Source organism: Empidonax traillii, unplaced genomic scaffold (genome assembly GCF_003031625.1).
Source record: "Empidonax traillii isolate 1590-97213 ecotype Southwest subspecies unplaced genomic scaffold, ASM303162v1 scaffold734:size1267433, whole genome shotgun sequence".
In the NCBI taxonomy this organism is placed as follows: Eukaryota; Metazoa; Chordata; class Aves; order Passeriformes; family Tyrannidae; genus Empidonax; species Empidonax traillii.
In genome coordinates, this window is record NW_020955927.1 from 404,084 (window position 1) to 420,761 (window position 16,678).

General features: G+C 48.2%; 1 protein-coding gene across 1 annotated transcript in view; it reads left to right on the plus strand.

The window, feature by feature from the left end:
• CUNH1orf21 (chromosome unknown C1orf21 homolog) overlaps nucleotides 1-16,380 on the plus strand; it is a 64,188-nt gene extending 47,808 nt beyond the window's left edge. The window contains exons 3-6 of the mRNA XM_027900512.1: nucleotides 2,739-2,815; nucleotides 6,929-6,989; nucleotides 14,137-14,295; nucleotides 15,767-16,380. Coding sequence (XP_027756313.1) covers nucleotides 2,739-2,815; nucleotides 6,929-6,989; nucleotides 14,137-14,175 — 177 coding nt within the window. The 3' untranslated portion in view covers nucleotides 14,176-14,295; nucleotides 15,767-16,380. The remainder of the gene's footprint in view (nucleotides 1-2,738; nucleotides 2,816-6,928; nucleotides 6,990-14,136; nucleotides 14,296-15,766) is intronic.
• Nucleotides 16,381-16,678: the final 298 nt, after the last annotated feature.

Sequence of the window (16,678 nt, forward strand, 5' to 3'; positions counted from 1 at the left end):
AATGTCGAGAAGAAGGACCATTAGCAGCTCACCTGAGTCCCTCTGTGGCAATCCCACGAAGGAAAGCAGAATCCTTCCAGTGAAGTTCCCGTGTCTGTGGAAATGGGTTCGTAAGAGGGGAAGCATCAAGGGAAATGTTGACAGATATTTAATTATAGTGGCAGTAGTGGCTGTTGCTGTGTTAATAGCATCTGGCAGCAGAGTCGCTGCCATCTGTTAGTGCCCCGAAATTCTGGGTATGGCGCGTCCTTTATGGAGGAATTAACAATAATTAACGAATCTATCAAATGGAATCACCTCGATTGGATGACAGCTTTACCTTGATAATGATGAATTGCAGAATAACAGGGAGTAAAATGTCCACTATTCCCCTTTTTTTTTTTTTTTTTTTTTTTTTTTTCTGCTAATGCTGCTCTCCGAGTGCAGCATCCTGGAGGGTTTCCTTTTAAACCCATGGTGTGAGGCAGCATTTACTGCACTTCCTTTAAATAATCCTTGTAAGCAGAGCTAGATTAAAAACAAACTTCTGCATATTCCTTTCCGTTTGCAACAGATTTGGGCTTTAAAACCAGGTGTGGTTCTGTTGATGCATGGTAACTTATTTATTGTCAAATAGGGGGGAAAATGAGGTTGGACTGCAAGATGTGACCCTTCCATCAAAGTCAGGTCAGCCTGAAAGAACAATTTGACTGCATTAAAGCATTTCAGCTTTTTTTTTGTTGTTGTTGTTAGCAGAATATTAGAAGCCAGACCATTAATTTCTGATGAGTCAGTTTGTCTTCAAAGGGACGAGGAAAAAATAGGCTATTTGTTTGCGTTTGGAAGAATTGGTTTTGAATACCTATTTTTATCAAAGCCGATATTTCGATCGGTGCAGCGAAATAATCACTGCCAGAAATTACAGCCAGAAACAAAGCAATGAGCCAATTTGAGACCTGCTTGGGGTTTATTTTTCTCTTAACTCCCCTTTTTCTCTTTGCTCCTGCTGAGCAACAGATGGAGAAGGTAACATAATCTCTGCTTAAACAGGGGAATTGTAATAGGTGATTGAGGTGTGTTAATTATCAGGAGCTATAGGAGGGGAAGAATAAACGGTGGAATCTTGAAGCCAAGTGAACTGGTATTTTATTTCCCTTTTCCTATGTCAGTCTGTTAATATTCTGAATATTGCTCTGGGACCCTCAGAGAGAAGGCAACAAATATTTTTCCCGTGTCTTTCTGTTCATTCCTAAGTGCCAGAAGTCTCTTTGGGCCGGGATTTGGGCTGATTCCAGCTCCTGCTGGAGCTGCACTGACACCAAACCACGAGCAGAGGTTCCTGCATTCATCACACACAGCATGTACACAGCCATCCCCACTCCACGCTGCCAGAAGATGCTCTGAAACGAGTGATTTCATCTTCTGTTGCTCTTACTTGACTTGGCCTCACGGGATCACGGGCAGAGGCAGTGGCTGGTGGGATGTGGCAAACACACAGACACCCCTGTTTTAGAGCTTGGAAGAAGGGCTTGTTTCCCTCTCACTGTTATTTTCATGCAGGGCACCGCTTTCTGTTTAGGAGGATTAGGAGATATGCATTAAACAGTGCTAAAGATGCTGAGGCAGTTGATGTTTACATGCCTTGTGGAATTATTCATTAAAATATTAACTGCTAGACAGCCTTCTTTTTTTTGTTTGTTTGTTTGTTTGTGGTTTGTTTTTTTGTTTGTTTGTTTGGTTTTTTGTTTGTTTTTTTCTTTTGTTGTTGTTGGGTTTTTTTTTGATTAGGTGATTTAGTAGCCCTCTCCAAAATGGCTTGTGTGATTTAGACACTCGAAGACTAAATAAGACTAAACAAACCCACCAAAATTACCCACAGAACACACTAATTTTTGGGTTTCTGTTTCTTAAATCGTCACGGCGAAGAAACTCGGAGGGATTTGTGGAACGGGTGAGCTGTAAGATTTGACTCAGACCTCTCCCATCTGCACCAGCAGCTTTCCCCGAGACACAGCACTGGGAAGATCTGAAGGGGCTGTATCCTTTCCAAGGATTTTGGAGGTCACAGATACGTGTGTGTGCACCAAGTTTTGGTTTGCAGAAGCTCGTGACATGATGACAAGGTGTTACCTTGAAGTGCTCTCTCTCCTCTCTTTTCCCCCCCCCATGCCTTTCTTAAGATGTTTTTTAGTGGTTCTGGTCCTCTGCAGGGGACATGGTTGTGTTCTTGTCTACATCTTTTTTTTTTTGATGGGCTCTCCAGAGCTGCTTTCCTTCCTTGTGCCCAATTTTCTGGCTGAGCAGGTCAAGTCTGCCCTTGCTGCTCTTCCCCCTGCCACGTTTAACATACGCTTCCTCCCACACAGGGTTTTCCACGAGGTTTCTGTTTCTCAGCTCCGTTCTGAGCGAGCCTGGGTGACTCTGGGTGTCAAAGGTGCCAGCTGATGTTTTTATTGATAGAACAATGTGAGGGGCCAGGCCAGAGGTGCACACCCCATTTTTTTTTTGCTGGGTGACCCAAAGGCAGTTTCCCCACCCCACCAAGCCCATGGCATTTAAGAACTGCCCACTTGGGGATCACTGCATCAGTTGTGTTGCCTTTAATTTCATTTTCACTGAGCTTTTCTGGTTGGGTCCTGTGGGCTGAGCCTGAACCCAGCGCAGTGTGACACTGTGATGACAGGTGCCTGTCACCCTCTGTGTGTGCTTAAATGAATACTGATGGTATCTCTGTTGTGTGTCTTTCTTGTGTGTTTCAGGAAAAAAGTGCCAGTTCAAACGTAAGACTTAAATCTAATAAAGAGGTCCCAGGATTAGTACATCAACCCAGAGCAAAGTAAGTCCAATTTTTGTTGTTTGAGTCGTAATACAGATAAACACGGGGCTAAGCAGCGTCCCTGAGATTCAGGATCGCTGCCTGGTGCAGACCAGCTGGTGGCTCCAGCAGCCCTAAAACCAAACTCAGTTTAATGCAGCAGAAAAGGTCACTTGTGCCCCAAGACCAGCAGGACACTGGGCAGCATCCTCTCCTTTGCACAGCAACTAAAACCAGCTGAGATGCCCGTTGTCATGGCTGGTAGGAGACCCATCCTGTGCTGTTTCTCAGCTTTCTATACAACTTACACGTAACTAAAATTATTTCTCCGCTAGCGTTCATAAATACTATCGGTTAAAGTTCCCCAGGGGGGATTTTGCTCCTGGTTTTCTTTAGCAGCTGCACTGCCTGGGATTGGGAATGGTCAACTCCTTCCATTCAGAATGGTCACGTTAAAATGAGGGTTGTTTTGTAGCTGAGGGTTTTTTCCACCCTTGGCTGGCAGTTCTGTGCCCGTACCCTGACTGAGGTCAGTCAGTCTTACATGAGACCTGAGATATTTGACTCTTGTGACAGAGCTGGTGATTGATACTAGTAACTCATTTCTTACCTAAATCATCATTACATTTTAATCACTAATTGGCTTGAAAATAACGTATTACATGGAGCTGCATATCAGGTTCGTAACGAACAAGCGAGGAAGCTTTGCTGTTGGATTTTGAACACCATGGAAATGCTGTTCTTTGTGCCCTGCCCTCAGGGCACTTATTAACTTTAACTTGCTGAATATCAAGTGCTTTGAACACGGTTTCAAGACTGGAAACTTTAGTAATTTCCTAATCAACTGACAGTATAGTTCAGCCTCCTTTCAAAGGGAAAAAAAATAAGTGCTTTGGATGTAATTGCAAAGAAATTCACAGGAGGAAGGTGGAGGTAAAATCACTCTTTAGCAAAGCTGTGCTTCATTACTGGGGCCCTGCCCTTCCCAGCAGGGTCAGAGATGTGTTTAAGATACTCTAACACAAGGCTGATTACTCTGGGGCAGAAAAGGGCTGGTTTTTTGGTGAGTCATCTCTTGGTACCTCCAAGGCAGAGGAACAGCGTGGGGTCAGGGTTTCCATTCTTTCATCAAACCCATCATTTTAAAGGTCCCTGCAGAAATCAGAACTGAATCACCAAAAAGCCCGTTTCTTGAATTGCATTGGCAGAGGTAAATATTTCCATGCCAGTCCTGCCAAAACAAGTAAACTTCTGAGAGAGGTGCAGAACGTCACGGCGGGTTGTTGGGTGGAAGCTCCACTGTTTGCCCCAGGCTCTGCTGTTTGCCCAACTTACCATTGCATTTCTGTTTATAAAAAGTGGCTACATGTGTTTGAGTCGCTAAAAGCTAAGTCAGCAAATAGCTGCTATCATGCACAGTTATTTTTTTAAAAACAGTGACAATTCTGGCTGCTGGGAGGGGTAGCACTGGGGGGGGGGGGAAAGGGCTACTCAGCTGAAAGTGCAGAAATGAGGAGATAAATCACTTCCAGGGATGGGGCAGCCACAGCTTCTGTGGGCAACCTGTGCCAGGGCCTCACCATACCCTCACAGGGAGCAATTCCTTCCCCACATCCCATCTAACCCTGCCCTCTTGTCCCTTTAGGCTTGCTAAAAGGTCCCTCTCCGTGTTAAATATTGGTATTTTGAAAGGCTGCAGTAAGGTCACTCCAGAGCCTTCTCTTCTCCACACTGAGCACCCCCAGCTGTCCCACCCTGTGTCCACAGCAGAGGTGCTCCAGCCCTCTGACTGTTTCCATGGCCTGTTCTGGACCTTCTCTAACAAATCCATGACCTGTCCTGGGGATGGATGCAGGTGTTCCCAAATTCTGCTGATTAAGTTCCCAGGGAAGTTTTTACTCACTCCTCCTTGGCAGAGCTTCTCTGAATCCATTTATCACTCAGACAGTGCTGATACCGGGGATAAATATCCCGGCTTTTGGCAAAAACGTGTTTCATCAGCCTGCCATGAAACATTTAAAGATGTGTTCTCATGCCTTCTGATGTGCTTCTTACAAGGAAAATTAAATCCACGTTTCGATTTGGGGAAATATTTTTTTTTTTCCTGTTCTGTTCTCCGAGAACTCAGCTTCGATTTGGTGGTTTTCTAACTCTTCCAGCGTTCACTAAATCTGTCAGTTCCCTGCCTTGCAGTGGATTTTACAGCTATACACAGCTCCTCAATTGTCAGCATTGGGGTGTCTTTCGTCTCCAAATTGTAGGGCAGTTTTCCTGCCCAGGCAAATTTGTGTGAAGATCACGGACTGTCAGGTCTTTAGAACCTCCTGTGGCAATTCTCATGTATATGGCAATGCAGTGCTCCTTTTTTTTTTTTTTTTTTCCTGCCTTCTTTTAGTTTTCTTAATAATTTATGGCTGGGGTGAGTCACTCCAGTGCCATCTCATTTTATTAGAAACACTGCTTGCAAAGGCAAAACTGTTTTTTAAGCACTTACCGACCAAGAAAGGGCTGTACTGCCCTAAAACCCCTCTCCAGGACACCTGAACATGCAGGTGACTGGGTCAGCTGTCCCAAACAAGCATCTTTCCCCCATCTGAGGTGGAGGTGGGGGAACCTGAGGGACCGGCAGACAGCTGGGGACGGAAAAACTCCCACAGCCGCTGAAAGGTGAATTGTTCCTGCTCCTGAATCACCAGCTTTAGGTTTTAATGCCATTTCTGAAACCTTCCCTTCGGAACTGAGCCTTCATTTATGTCCAACATAAGCAAATCATTGTATATGTTCATCCTGATAGCGAGGGCAGCGTGAATGCTGAGCTTTGTGGGGAAGTGCAGCCTGTTGTTGGGCACTTAGGGAGACCATTAACTCATGACAGCTGAAAGGATCACTCCGAGGAAGAGGGTGGGAATGCAAGCAAACCAAGCCAGCTTTTTGTGCTGGAGAAAATCTCCCAGAGCTGCGTGTCCTTCTGACCGTTTGGCATCGCTGTCAACACTGGCACCAATCCCCATCCTTCCTTTCTTTCTGCAGCTTTTTTTTTTGGTTGCACACTGAGTCCCTGGCACGTTTCCCCAGCACCCCCCAGCTCCATGGGCCCAGGTGCTGCTCCCTGCTGCGGGTCCAGAGGATGCTCCAGCCTCACCTTCCCAGAGGGAAGTTATTCATGCAGGAAGGAGGGAGCAGCTGAGGGAGCTGCAGGAGCTCAGCCTGGAGAGAAAGAGGCTCGGGGGGGGGACCTTCTTGCTCTCCACAACTCCCTGACAGGAGGTTGTAGCAGTTTTCAGTCTCTTCTCCCAGTAACAAGCGATAGGACGAGAGGAAATGGCCCCAAGTTGTGGCAGGGGGATTTTAGGTTGGATATTAGGGACAATCTCTTCATGAAAAGGGTGGCCAGCCGTTGGCACAGCTGCCCAGGACAGTGGTGGAGTCCCCATCCCTGGGGGATTTGCAGGGTGTGTAGATGTGGCACTTGGGGACAGGGGTTAGGGGTGGCCTTGGCAGTGCTGGAGGGATGGTCAGACTCAATGATCTCAGAGGGCTTTTCCAACCTGAATGATGCCATGAATAACCTGTTAGGTCTGCTCAGGGGGCAGTGAGGACCACCCCTCTGGGAGGGAAGGACCAGCCTGGGCTCGTAGAACGTGCCTGGGTGTTGGGTGCAGGGCCCACCTGCAGCAGGATGTGCAGATCCTCCAGTGCAAAGCTTTAACCTCATCGGCGTCTCATTTGGTGGTGGTGGAATTGGCAGCCTTGGAAAACTTGTCTTGCCACAGAGGGGGCTGCCACTGGCCCTTTTCCCTGCCTGGAAAAGGGAATGACCTCCTCCATTCATTCACCTCCGTGGATGCACACGTGTCCCAGTTACCATCCCAAGCGTAGCACACGTAGATGGAGCTAAATGCAGTGAGGGTTGTTTTTTTTTTTTTTTTTTGTGGGCAGACCAAAAATAGGGGAGAAAAAAAAAAAAAATTAAAAAAAATTGACACTGCGGAGGAAAGTGTAAAGTGATTTATTTTTCACAATGGTGAAAGCTGACAGCTGGGTCCCTCAGCAAACCCTGGGCTGCAGCAGCATCAGTGTTCTGCAGTGGAAAAATTTCTGTTGCGCTGACACTCTGTTCCTTTTGCCTTCCAGCATGCACATCTCTGAAAGCCAACAAGAATTCTTCAGAATGCTCGACGAAAAAATTGAAAAGGTAAGACACGGTGATGCAAATGCACGTTCTCAGGGGAGGACAGCTGGACCTGCCTGCTGCAGCGCTCCACATTCTCCGTGATTTGGGGGGGATCTGGCCCAAGAATCCCCTTCACTGCTCCTTGCTTAGATGGTTCAAGTACAGAGAAGACCAGAAAAGTAAAAGAGGTTGCAGGAGGTACCAGAGAGAATCCTTTGTTTTGTGGGAACATCACCAGTCTGGGATGGAGGGCAGGTTAACTCCCCATGCATAAAGGAGAAGAGCAAAGTGAGATTTTATGTCATTACTGTTCGGATCTTTCACTGAATCTCCGTGGGAGACAACTGGAGCCTTGATGTTGGTAAAATATCTGGGATACCTGGCTGATTTCTTGCTGAAGGTCTTCAAAATAGCTCTGGGTTCCAGGGGCTGTGTGGCTGTAGCTCTGCCCCAGGGCTCTGTGGAGTGAAATGATGATGCTGGAGATGTTTTGAAGAAGAGGGTGAATAGTTCTTTGCATATCTCATTGTCTTGAGAGCAGCTTTCCTGTGTTTCACAAGTCATTTAAATGAGAATCCCGGCTCCTTCCCCGGGTGGATTTCAAAGTTTGGGGACACAGGTGGCCTTGGCAGTGCTGGGAGAGTGTTTGGACTTGATCTTAGATGGCTTTTCCAACTTAAATGATCCCAAGTGATCCTGTGAATAATTGTACCACAGTACAGATGGGAAACTGAGGCTTGAGGGGGATTAAATGGGCTATGTGGATCCAGTCTAGATCTCAGTCTTATTTGTCCCAAGCAATGAATTTGTCACTCTACTCCAAAAAGAATATAAATTGTGAAAGCAAAAAAAAATGAGATAAAGGGAAAGAGCAGAAATGAGGAGAAGTTTGTAGATTCCTGAGAAGAGTACTTCTGTACCAGTATTTCACAGGGGTAAGGTTTTATGTAACCAAAGTGCATTTAAAAGTAGAATTTCTACGTATCCATAATATAATACACCTCCTTTGAATAAATGCACTCACCCTATGAATATTCAGATGCCTTTCCTGGACATTCGTCCCCTTCCAAAATGTCAAATGCACAATCTGCAGTGAAATGGATTTTCCAAAGGTCTGTGTTATCTGCAGCCCAGAGCAGCTGAGGCAGTATTTGATCATGAGTCCTGGTTAGTTTTTTTGTTTCAGGGCACCAATGCCATTCATGCCACACTGAGTGCAGCTGCCCACGTCTCTGGCTGGTTGGATCGTGCCCTCAGATGTTACAGGTGATCTCCAGGGCACTTGTGCTAATTTATCTTCTAGTTCAGGAGTTTGTTTAGAGGGAATACACAGTTCATCTGTCAGAAGGAGAGAGAGGGCTCTCCTGCTTTTTGAGCTGCTGGCAGTTGATGGGACCGACTGGCAGGAGTTAAATGTGCAGCTGAACGTGGGATTTGTGTTCTCTGGGGACCTCCTGTGCCTGAGGAAATAGTCTTCCTAAGGGAGGGCTTTGGGTCTTTTAATTTATCTTTGCCCACAACACATTTTTTTTTCTAGGCATTGCCACAAATGCCAAAAAGGTTGGAAAACGTGAGGGGTTTGGTTTGGTCCCTAAATAGCGTTCTGAGGACACTGTCAAACAATTAGACGGGTTCTATCAGTGAGCAGCTCACCAGTTGCAGCTGAAATAGTTTGCAGAAGTGTGTGTGGGGGGGTGTTGCCTGTTGATGAGGTTGATGAGGTCCCGAAACATGCTGTAAGGTTCCCGTGGTAACCGTGGCCAGCCCTGGGTTTGTAATGGAGACATGGAGTCTGTCACCGGCTCCCGGGGGCTGTGCCTGCAGAAGCTCTGCAGTCAGTCAGGAGCAAAAACATCCCTCGGCGTTGCGTTGGAATCCCAAGGGGGTGTTGGGTCACTTCATGCGAGTGAGTAACAACAGCTCTTACGTGTGAGCTGCGCATTAAGGCAGGGAAACAGAACGGGTGTGTCGGGCTCCTCGCAGCGATTAAACGGGCAGGAAGGTCAGCTGAGATAAAACTTCTGCAGTCAGAGTGCGAAATGGAAAGAACACAGGCTGGCATTTCATCGGCTGAAGTATTTATGAAGCCTGCAGATCAATTAAAAAAAAAAAAAAAAAAAAGCTGCCATGAGACAGTCTGTAGGGTCTCTCACTCTCTGGCTGCCCCTACGGAGCTCAACCGTCTCCTGCAAGTGGCAAAAACCAGAACGTCAACCCCAGCGCTTGGAGCTCCTGCCTACCAACATTCAGTGTCAAAAAACACTGTGAGGCGTTCAGAGGGAGACATCTGTTCCTGCCTCTGCGGGAGTGTCCCTGCCTGGAGAGCTGGAGCTGAGCGGCGTGTGGTTGTGGTAATTCGATTCACGGAGGGTTTGTTGGAAGGAAGGAAATGCTGGAACGAGGGCCGAGGTGGCACTGGCTGAGGAGGGGGAAGTCAGCCTTGCACATGGGGTTAGATGTTGGCTCTGCTGGAGTCGACCCAGTCGCTTCAGAGACACCAGAATTGGAGCTAAAAACACGGAAAAACCTGACGGGAAGCCAGAGTTACGAAGTTTTGTGGGAGACTGGGAATAGCTGGGTAGAGTTAAGCACAGGAAACAGTAGTTAGAGGTGATATCATAGAACATCCTGGTCTGGAAGAGTCCCACAAGGACCATCAAATCCCGCACAGGACAACCCCAAGGATCCCTCCCTGTGTCCGAGAGCATTGTCCAAACGCTGTTTGTCACGGGCCTGGCTTTTGGAGACAAAAAGGCACAAAAAGACACATGAAGACATAAAAAGACACGTGTGCGCCCAGAGTTCAGGAGGAAAAGGGAGCAGAGACAGGCAGTGGAAAGGAGGCAGCTCACCTGGTGTCAGTGTGATCATCATTATTGAAAATTAGGCCTGCCTGAAATCACAGAAATATATTCCAGTGGAGGATGAGCAACAGGTAATAGCAGCAATTAAGCTCGAGGAGGGTGTTCCCCCAGAGTAAATTAAAAAGATGTGGGTCAGGAGTACAACTGATTTGCTTGACCTGAGAGATGAAGGCAGAAGTACACAGAAATCCAGCTTTGGAAACCTGAGAAGGAAAGCAGAGAGTGAGTGAATGTTCCTCCTGAAGCAAACCTGGCAGCTGCTGGATAAATCTGAGACCTGCTGTGCCCAGCAGAGGAGAAAAGGGCCTCCACTGGCTGCAGCCAGGGCTGGGGCAGTCACTGCACTCTCACAGCGGGATAAATGATAAATCTGGTTTTGAAACTCCATCTCTGATTAGGAACATGTCCTGGTATGAGGCCACTGGTATTGGTATTCAGGCAAATAAATTAATTATCCGGGTTCTCTCTAATCCAATAGTGCAAGGACTAATTTAGTGCAGTGTTGCATTTGCATTCAGAATGAGTCACTGTGAAGCACACAATGAAGAACTAGCACCTTTCCCCTAAAGTTTCTCCAGTCTTCAGGGTGATTTTTCTTTCTACATGTCAAATTTATTCGGACCCTGATTCCACAGGACCCCGTGCAAGTTCCATGTCAAGCACCAAGAAGAAATCCCAGCACAGGAAGGATATGGATCTGTGGGAGAGAGTCCAAAAGAGGCACCAAAGTGAGAGTTGGGATTGTTCAGCCTGGATAAGGCTCTGGGCTCTTGTTGTTGAGCCTTTCAGTGCCAGGAGAGTTAGAGAGGGACCTGGGACAAGGGCCTGGAGTGACAGGACAAGGGGGAATGGCTTCCCACTGACAGAGGACAGGTTTGGATTGGGTGTTAGGAGGAAATCCTTCCCTGGGAGGGTGGGCAGGCCCTGGCACAGGTTTGCCCAGAGAAGCTGTGGCTGCCCCTGGATCCCTGGAAGTGTCCAAGGCCAGGTTGGACGGGGCTTGGAGCACCCTGGGCTGGTGGAAGGTGTCCCTGCCCGTGGCAGGGGGTTGGAACGAAATGAGCTTTAAGGTCCCTTCCGAACCAAACCAGGCTGGGATTAAAAAAAATAATCACAGCACAAACATGCTCACGGGCAAAAACGAGATTGGAAAATGTCACAGCATCCCGAAGATGTCCCAGTAACAACTCTGGTGTGGCCGGTGGGTGGGGAATCGTGGCCACCACCACAGGGGCTGCCACTGTGGGGTAAGGACACCACTTGGTTTTGGGCAGCAGTGCCGGTGTCGGGGCGGGTTTTGCAGGGGATTTCTCTGCCAAAATCTCACCTGGTCAGCGGGAGCCGGGCCTGGGAGCCCGCAGGCCATGGGAGAGGCTCCCGGCATCCAGTGGCTGCATCCCCTCGTTAGGAAAACCGGGCATGGGGACGCGGGGAGGGGACACAATGCAGCTCGTTGTATGGGGTTTGAAGGGGAGCGAGGGGCAGAATGATTAGGCTGAATGATTAGGCTGAAACTCATTAGCAAAGTGGATTGCTCTTAATGACTCCATTGATTGTTTTTTTCTTATTTATTTATTTTTGGTTGTTTTTCCTCCCCCTAACAAAATGAGAACCGGACAAAAAAATGAGCGCAGCGCACACAATGATTTAGTGCCGCCTCCCGGGCGTTCTGTCCCCATCCTCCTTTCCGCGCGGGGCTGCAAAACAAAACCAGGCTGATGAAAAGGGGGAGCTCGCCCTTCCCAGCGCCGCCTCCTCCGTGAAAGGGGCCACTGTGTCCCCCCGGCTCTTTCAGCCCGGGCAGAAGAAAGGGCTGCTTGGTGCAGCTCGTTCCCCTCTCCCGTCCCTCCCTCCCTCTCCCGGGGCCGTGGGTGGGATGCTGGTGCCAAGCTGCGGAAGAGCATCCCCATCCCCATCCCCATCCCCGGCGCTGCCTCCTCTGCCCCCCCGGCCGCACAACGGGGCCATTCACCCGCACGGCGGGGGAAAAGCCCCTTCTCCTCCCGTTTTTCCTCTTGTTACTCCCTGAAAGGATCCTCATCAGTGATGCACCCCCCTGGTAAGGCGATTTCTAGAGAGAGCAGGGCGGGGTGAGCCCTTCTGGTTTGGGTGCAGGCAGGAAAGGAGGCATTCAGGGTGTTTCTGTGGGCATCTGCAACGGCTGCAAGTTGGATTTTTGAAACTGCAGGGGGGAGGGAGATGGGATTCCTCAGGAATTAGCTGGAATTGGAGGCGTGTGTTACCATTCTCATCATTCTCAGCACAGTTCACTCTCAGTCATTACAACTCTTAATTTAATAGCCCGTGCTGTTAAGGGCTATTTAGGGATGACCCATCCATTCCTGTTAGTAGCCACCTGCTCTGTTCCCCTGGCTCCTCTGGATGCAGGAGCCTGCTCCCCTGGATAGGATTTGACTGGCAGTTGTGGAATCATAGGCTGATAGAATGGTTTGGGTTGGAAAGGGACCTTAAAGATCATCACATTCCACCCCCTGCCATGGGCAGGAACACCTTCCACCAACCCAGGTTGCTCCAAGCCCCGTCCAACCTGGCCTTGGACACTTCCAGGGATCCAGGGAGAGCCACAGCTTCTCTGGGCAACCTGTGCCAGGGCCTGCCCACCCTCCCAGCCAAAAATTTCTTCCTAATACCCAATCCAAACCTGTCCTCTGTCAGTGGGAAGCCATTCCCCCTTGTCCCAGCTCACTCCATGCCCTTGTAAACACTTCTCTCCATCTTTCTTGTAGCCCCTTGAGGTACTGAAAGGCCACAATAAGGTCACACTGGAGCCTTCTCTTCTCCTGCAGGCTCCTTTTCCAGGCACAGTGAAGCCCCCAAGCTTTCATCATCACCAGCTTGGTCTCCTGGTTTTGTCCAGATGGACTGGAGAAAGCTGGTGGCTTTGGGCTTCACTGCGAAGTGTTTCAGCGTCCCTGCTTTTTTGAGTCACAGCTTTTAGTTTTAAAAATGTATTTTATTTCCTTTCTTTCTGGGTCAGTGATTGCTGAGTTGGAATTTCGGGCCGATTAGTCTCTTGGGGTTTATTTTAACTTACCAAGAAAACCCTTTTGCCAACAAACAGTGCTGGGCCCCGGGGAGCTGCTGGAGCTGGGTGTGGCCTCTCCAGCAAAGCCAGCTCTGCAGTCCCACCACTGGCACTGGGATTGTAGCTGCAGAGGCATTTTGGAGCCTTTGTTCCTGACGTGCACCCCTGCTGTGTGTCCCAAATAAACTGATCTCTGCGTCAAGAAACATCTCTCTTTTTTTTTTTTCCCATTTTTATCTCTCCTCCCTTCCCTTTCCTGACAGGACAGTGACTGGTTTTGATCTGTGGGGCAGCTGGGTACCCCTGTTTTAGCACTGCTGCGCTGGTGTCTTCTGCTTACAGGGTGGTGTTGAGTTTTTATGCTCTGTTGGAGGTTGGACACTCCCATTTTTCTTCTCTTCTTCTTCTTCTTCTTCTTCTTCTATGGCAGTGCTTTGCTCGGGTGCTGGGATTGTCCATTCAAACTCTTGAGTGATCCAGCCTATGGGAACAGTGGGAAACAGTCCAGAGGTTGAGATTTTGGGCACTGCACTTGTTTGACCTGGGGTATCCCGGGGGGTTTGTGTCAAAAAGCCGGTTCTGTGTGGGGAAACAAGGATGGTGGGTCCTGTCAGGTCCTTTTTTCTCGCTGCTTTGAGCAAAACAGGTAGTGAGGGATGGACCAAACCTTCTCCAGACCATCCCAAGGGGAATACCTAGAGAGATGCTGCTGCCAGTCTTGTGGCTGGGGTGGGATGGAGGGCTTAACGTGACTGCTCTGATAAGAAATCCATGTTTTGTGAAGCTTAGCCCGGATCCCTCGCTGTGGAAGCGTAATTTCAATGCAAATAGTATCTTCTGCTCTTAGGTTAGACTCTTGCTGGGGTTATCACAGGGGGTGTCCTTGTTCACAGCAGCTGCCTGGTGTTGCCCATGGGATTATGTGCTTCGTTGCTTTTGCCTCAGAGGTTTATCTTTTCCCAACAAATGTGCAGGGCTGTGCCCGCCAAGGCGGGTCTTTACATGAAATCGGTTTGTAAATCAGTTTGTTGGACTCCCCCTGGAATTCAGTGGCGTTTAGGAGGGAAAGGGAAGGCTCTCCCATCCTGGTTTCATGGCTGTAGGAGCTGTGCAAGCTCCATTCCCTGTTGCTCGAGGTTCCCACCCAGCCCTGAACCAAAACCCACCCCACGTTCAGGGAGCTGATCTGCATTCCTGGCGAGCTCGTTGCTGTCAAACTGCAGCCATGTACAAACTGTCTGGCTTTTTGTCCTTGCAGGGTCGTGATTATTGTTCAGAAGAGGAGGACGTCACATAGTGCCAACTCTGCCGCTCGCCCCAGGAGTACTACTGTGTAAATAGATTACAACCCAGTCGAGACCTTCTGGAAGTCTTCTAGAGCGAACAGCACTACATAACAGAAGAAGATAATTTCCACATTATATGCTCCATTCAGTTACAGTGTTTCNTTTTTCCCATTTTTATCTCTCCTCCCTTCCCTTTCCTGACAGGACAGTGACTGGTTTTGATCTGTGGGGCAGCTGGGTACCCCTGTTTTAGCACTGCTGCGCTGGTGTCTTCTGCTTACAGGGTGGTGTTGAGTTTTTATGCTCTGTTGGAGGTTGGACACTCCCATTTTTCTCCTCTTCTTCTTCTTCTTCTTCCATGGCAGTGCTTTGCTTGGCTGCTGGGATTGTCCATGCAAACTCTTGAGTGATCCAGCCTATGGGAACAGTGGGAAACAGTCCAGAGGTTGAGATTTTGGGCACTGCACTTGTTTGACCTGGGGTATCTCGGGGGGTTTGTGTCAAAAAGCCGGTTCTGTGTGGGGAAACAAGGATGGTGGGTCCTGTCAGGTCCTTTTTTCTCACTGCTTTGAGCAAAACAGGTAGTGAGGGATGGACCATACCTTCTCCAGACCATCCCAAGGGGAATACCTAGAGAGATGCTGCTGCCAGTCTTGTGGCTGGGGTGGGATGGAGGGCTTAACGTGACTGCTCTGATAAGAAATCCATGTTTTGTGAAGCTCAGCCCGGATCCCTCGCTGTGCAAGCGTAATTTCAATGAAAATAGTATCTTCTGCTCTTAGGTTAGACTCTTGCTGGGGTTATCACAGGGGGTGTCCTTGTTCACAGCAGCTGCCTGGTGTTGCCCATGGGATTATGTGCTTCGTTGCTTTTGCCTCAGAGGTTTATCTTTTCCCAACAAATGTGCAGGGCTGTGCCCGCCAAGGCGGGTCTTTACATGAAACAGGTTTGTAAATCAGTTTGTTGGACTCCCCCTGGAATTCAGTGGCGTTTAGGAGGGGAAGGGAAGGCTCTCCCATCCTGGTTTCATGGCTGGAGGAGCTGTGCAAGCTCCATTCCCTGTTGCTCGAGGTTCCCACCCAGCCCTGAACCAAAACCCGCCCCACGTTCAGGGAGCTGATCTGCATTCCTGGCGAGCTCGTTGCTGTCAAACTGCAGCCATGTACAAACTGTCTGGCTTTTTGTCCTTGCAGGGTCGTGATTATTGTTCAGAAGAGGAGGACGTCACATAGTGCCAACTCTGCCGCTCGCCCCAGGAGTACTACTGTGTAAATAGATTACAACCCAGTNGCTGTGCAAGCTCCATTCCCTGTTGCTCGAGGTTCCCACCCAGCCCTGAACCAAAACCCACCCCACGTTCAGGGAGCTGATCTGCATTCCTGGCGAGCTCGTTGCTGTCAAACTGCAGCCATGTACAAACTGTCTGGCTTTTTGTCCTTGCAGGGTCGTGATTATTGTTCAGAAGAGGAGGACGTCACATAGTGCCAACTCTGCCGCTCGCCCCAGGAGTACTACTGTGTAAATAGATTACAACCCAGTCGAGACCTTCTGGAAGTCTTCTAGAGCGAACAGCACTACATAACAGAAGAAGATAATTTCCACATTATATGCTCCATTCAGTTACAGTGTTTCCTAATGAACAGATGAGGAATATTGCTAAGAACTCGTAAGGAACTGTTTTTGTTGCTGCTAGTTAAAACTCGTTGCGACTTCTCACTTTTTCTCTGTGTCCAGATACGCAGCAAATCCTTAAAAGTTAATCCAAAAGACGTTGCTGATTTTACTGAGGCCTCTGGCCTGTTTTCTATCAGATGAGGTAGTGTTATACCAAGCTTCCATAAAGTGAACCTTCAAGCATCTAAGAAACACCCTTAAGCTGTCTGTCAGTCGGCGTCCAGGCCGGAGGGCTCGTTAGTGCTGGTGATTCCAAGCTTTGGAGATGGGATGTTTTTGCCATGGCAGGCCTTGTTTCTCTGCTGAGAAGAAGCTGAGGAAATTATTATCCATTTAAAAGCATGTTATCACTGAAATACTGGAAGTGATGCAGGAGCAGGAATTTGTATTCTAAAAGAGGAAAAAGAGTTTCATTTAATAGGTATCTTAATCGAGGACTAAGCTTGCAGTATTGGCTTTGCTGAGCACGAATGGGAGTGTGATCACAATCATTTTGAATCTCTTTTTTTCTAAGAAAATAAACATTTTACTGTTTTTATGTATTCTTGTCTTTTACCATTCCTACAACACGATGTTTTCAGAGTCTGGGGACAAGGAAGACAAACCCAACCCTCCGCCTCGATGAGTCCCTTGGATCTAATCTCTTAAAGCAGCTCTGTGCCAACTGGGGGGTAATCTGTTGTGTGTCCTGTAGAGTTTATTTTTCCATATTAAATGGAGAGGATATTACCTTCTCAAAAGCAGATGTAATATTTTTAACAAATGCTGTCATGAGTTAAAAAAAAAAAAAATATCAAGAAAAAAAAATACAGCTTTTGTATTTATTATTTCAAAGGAGAT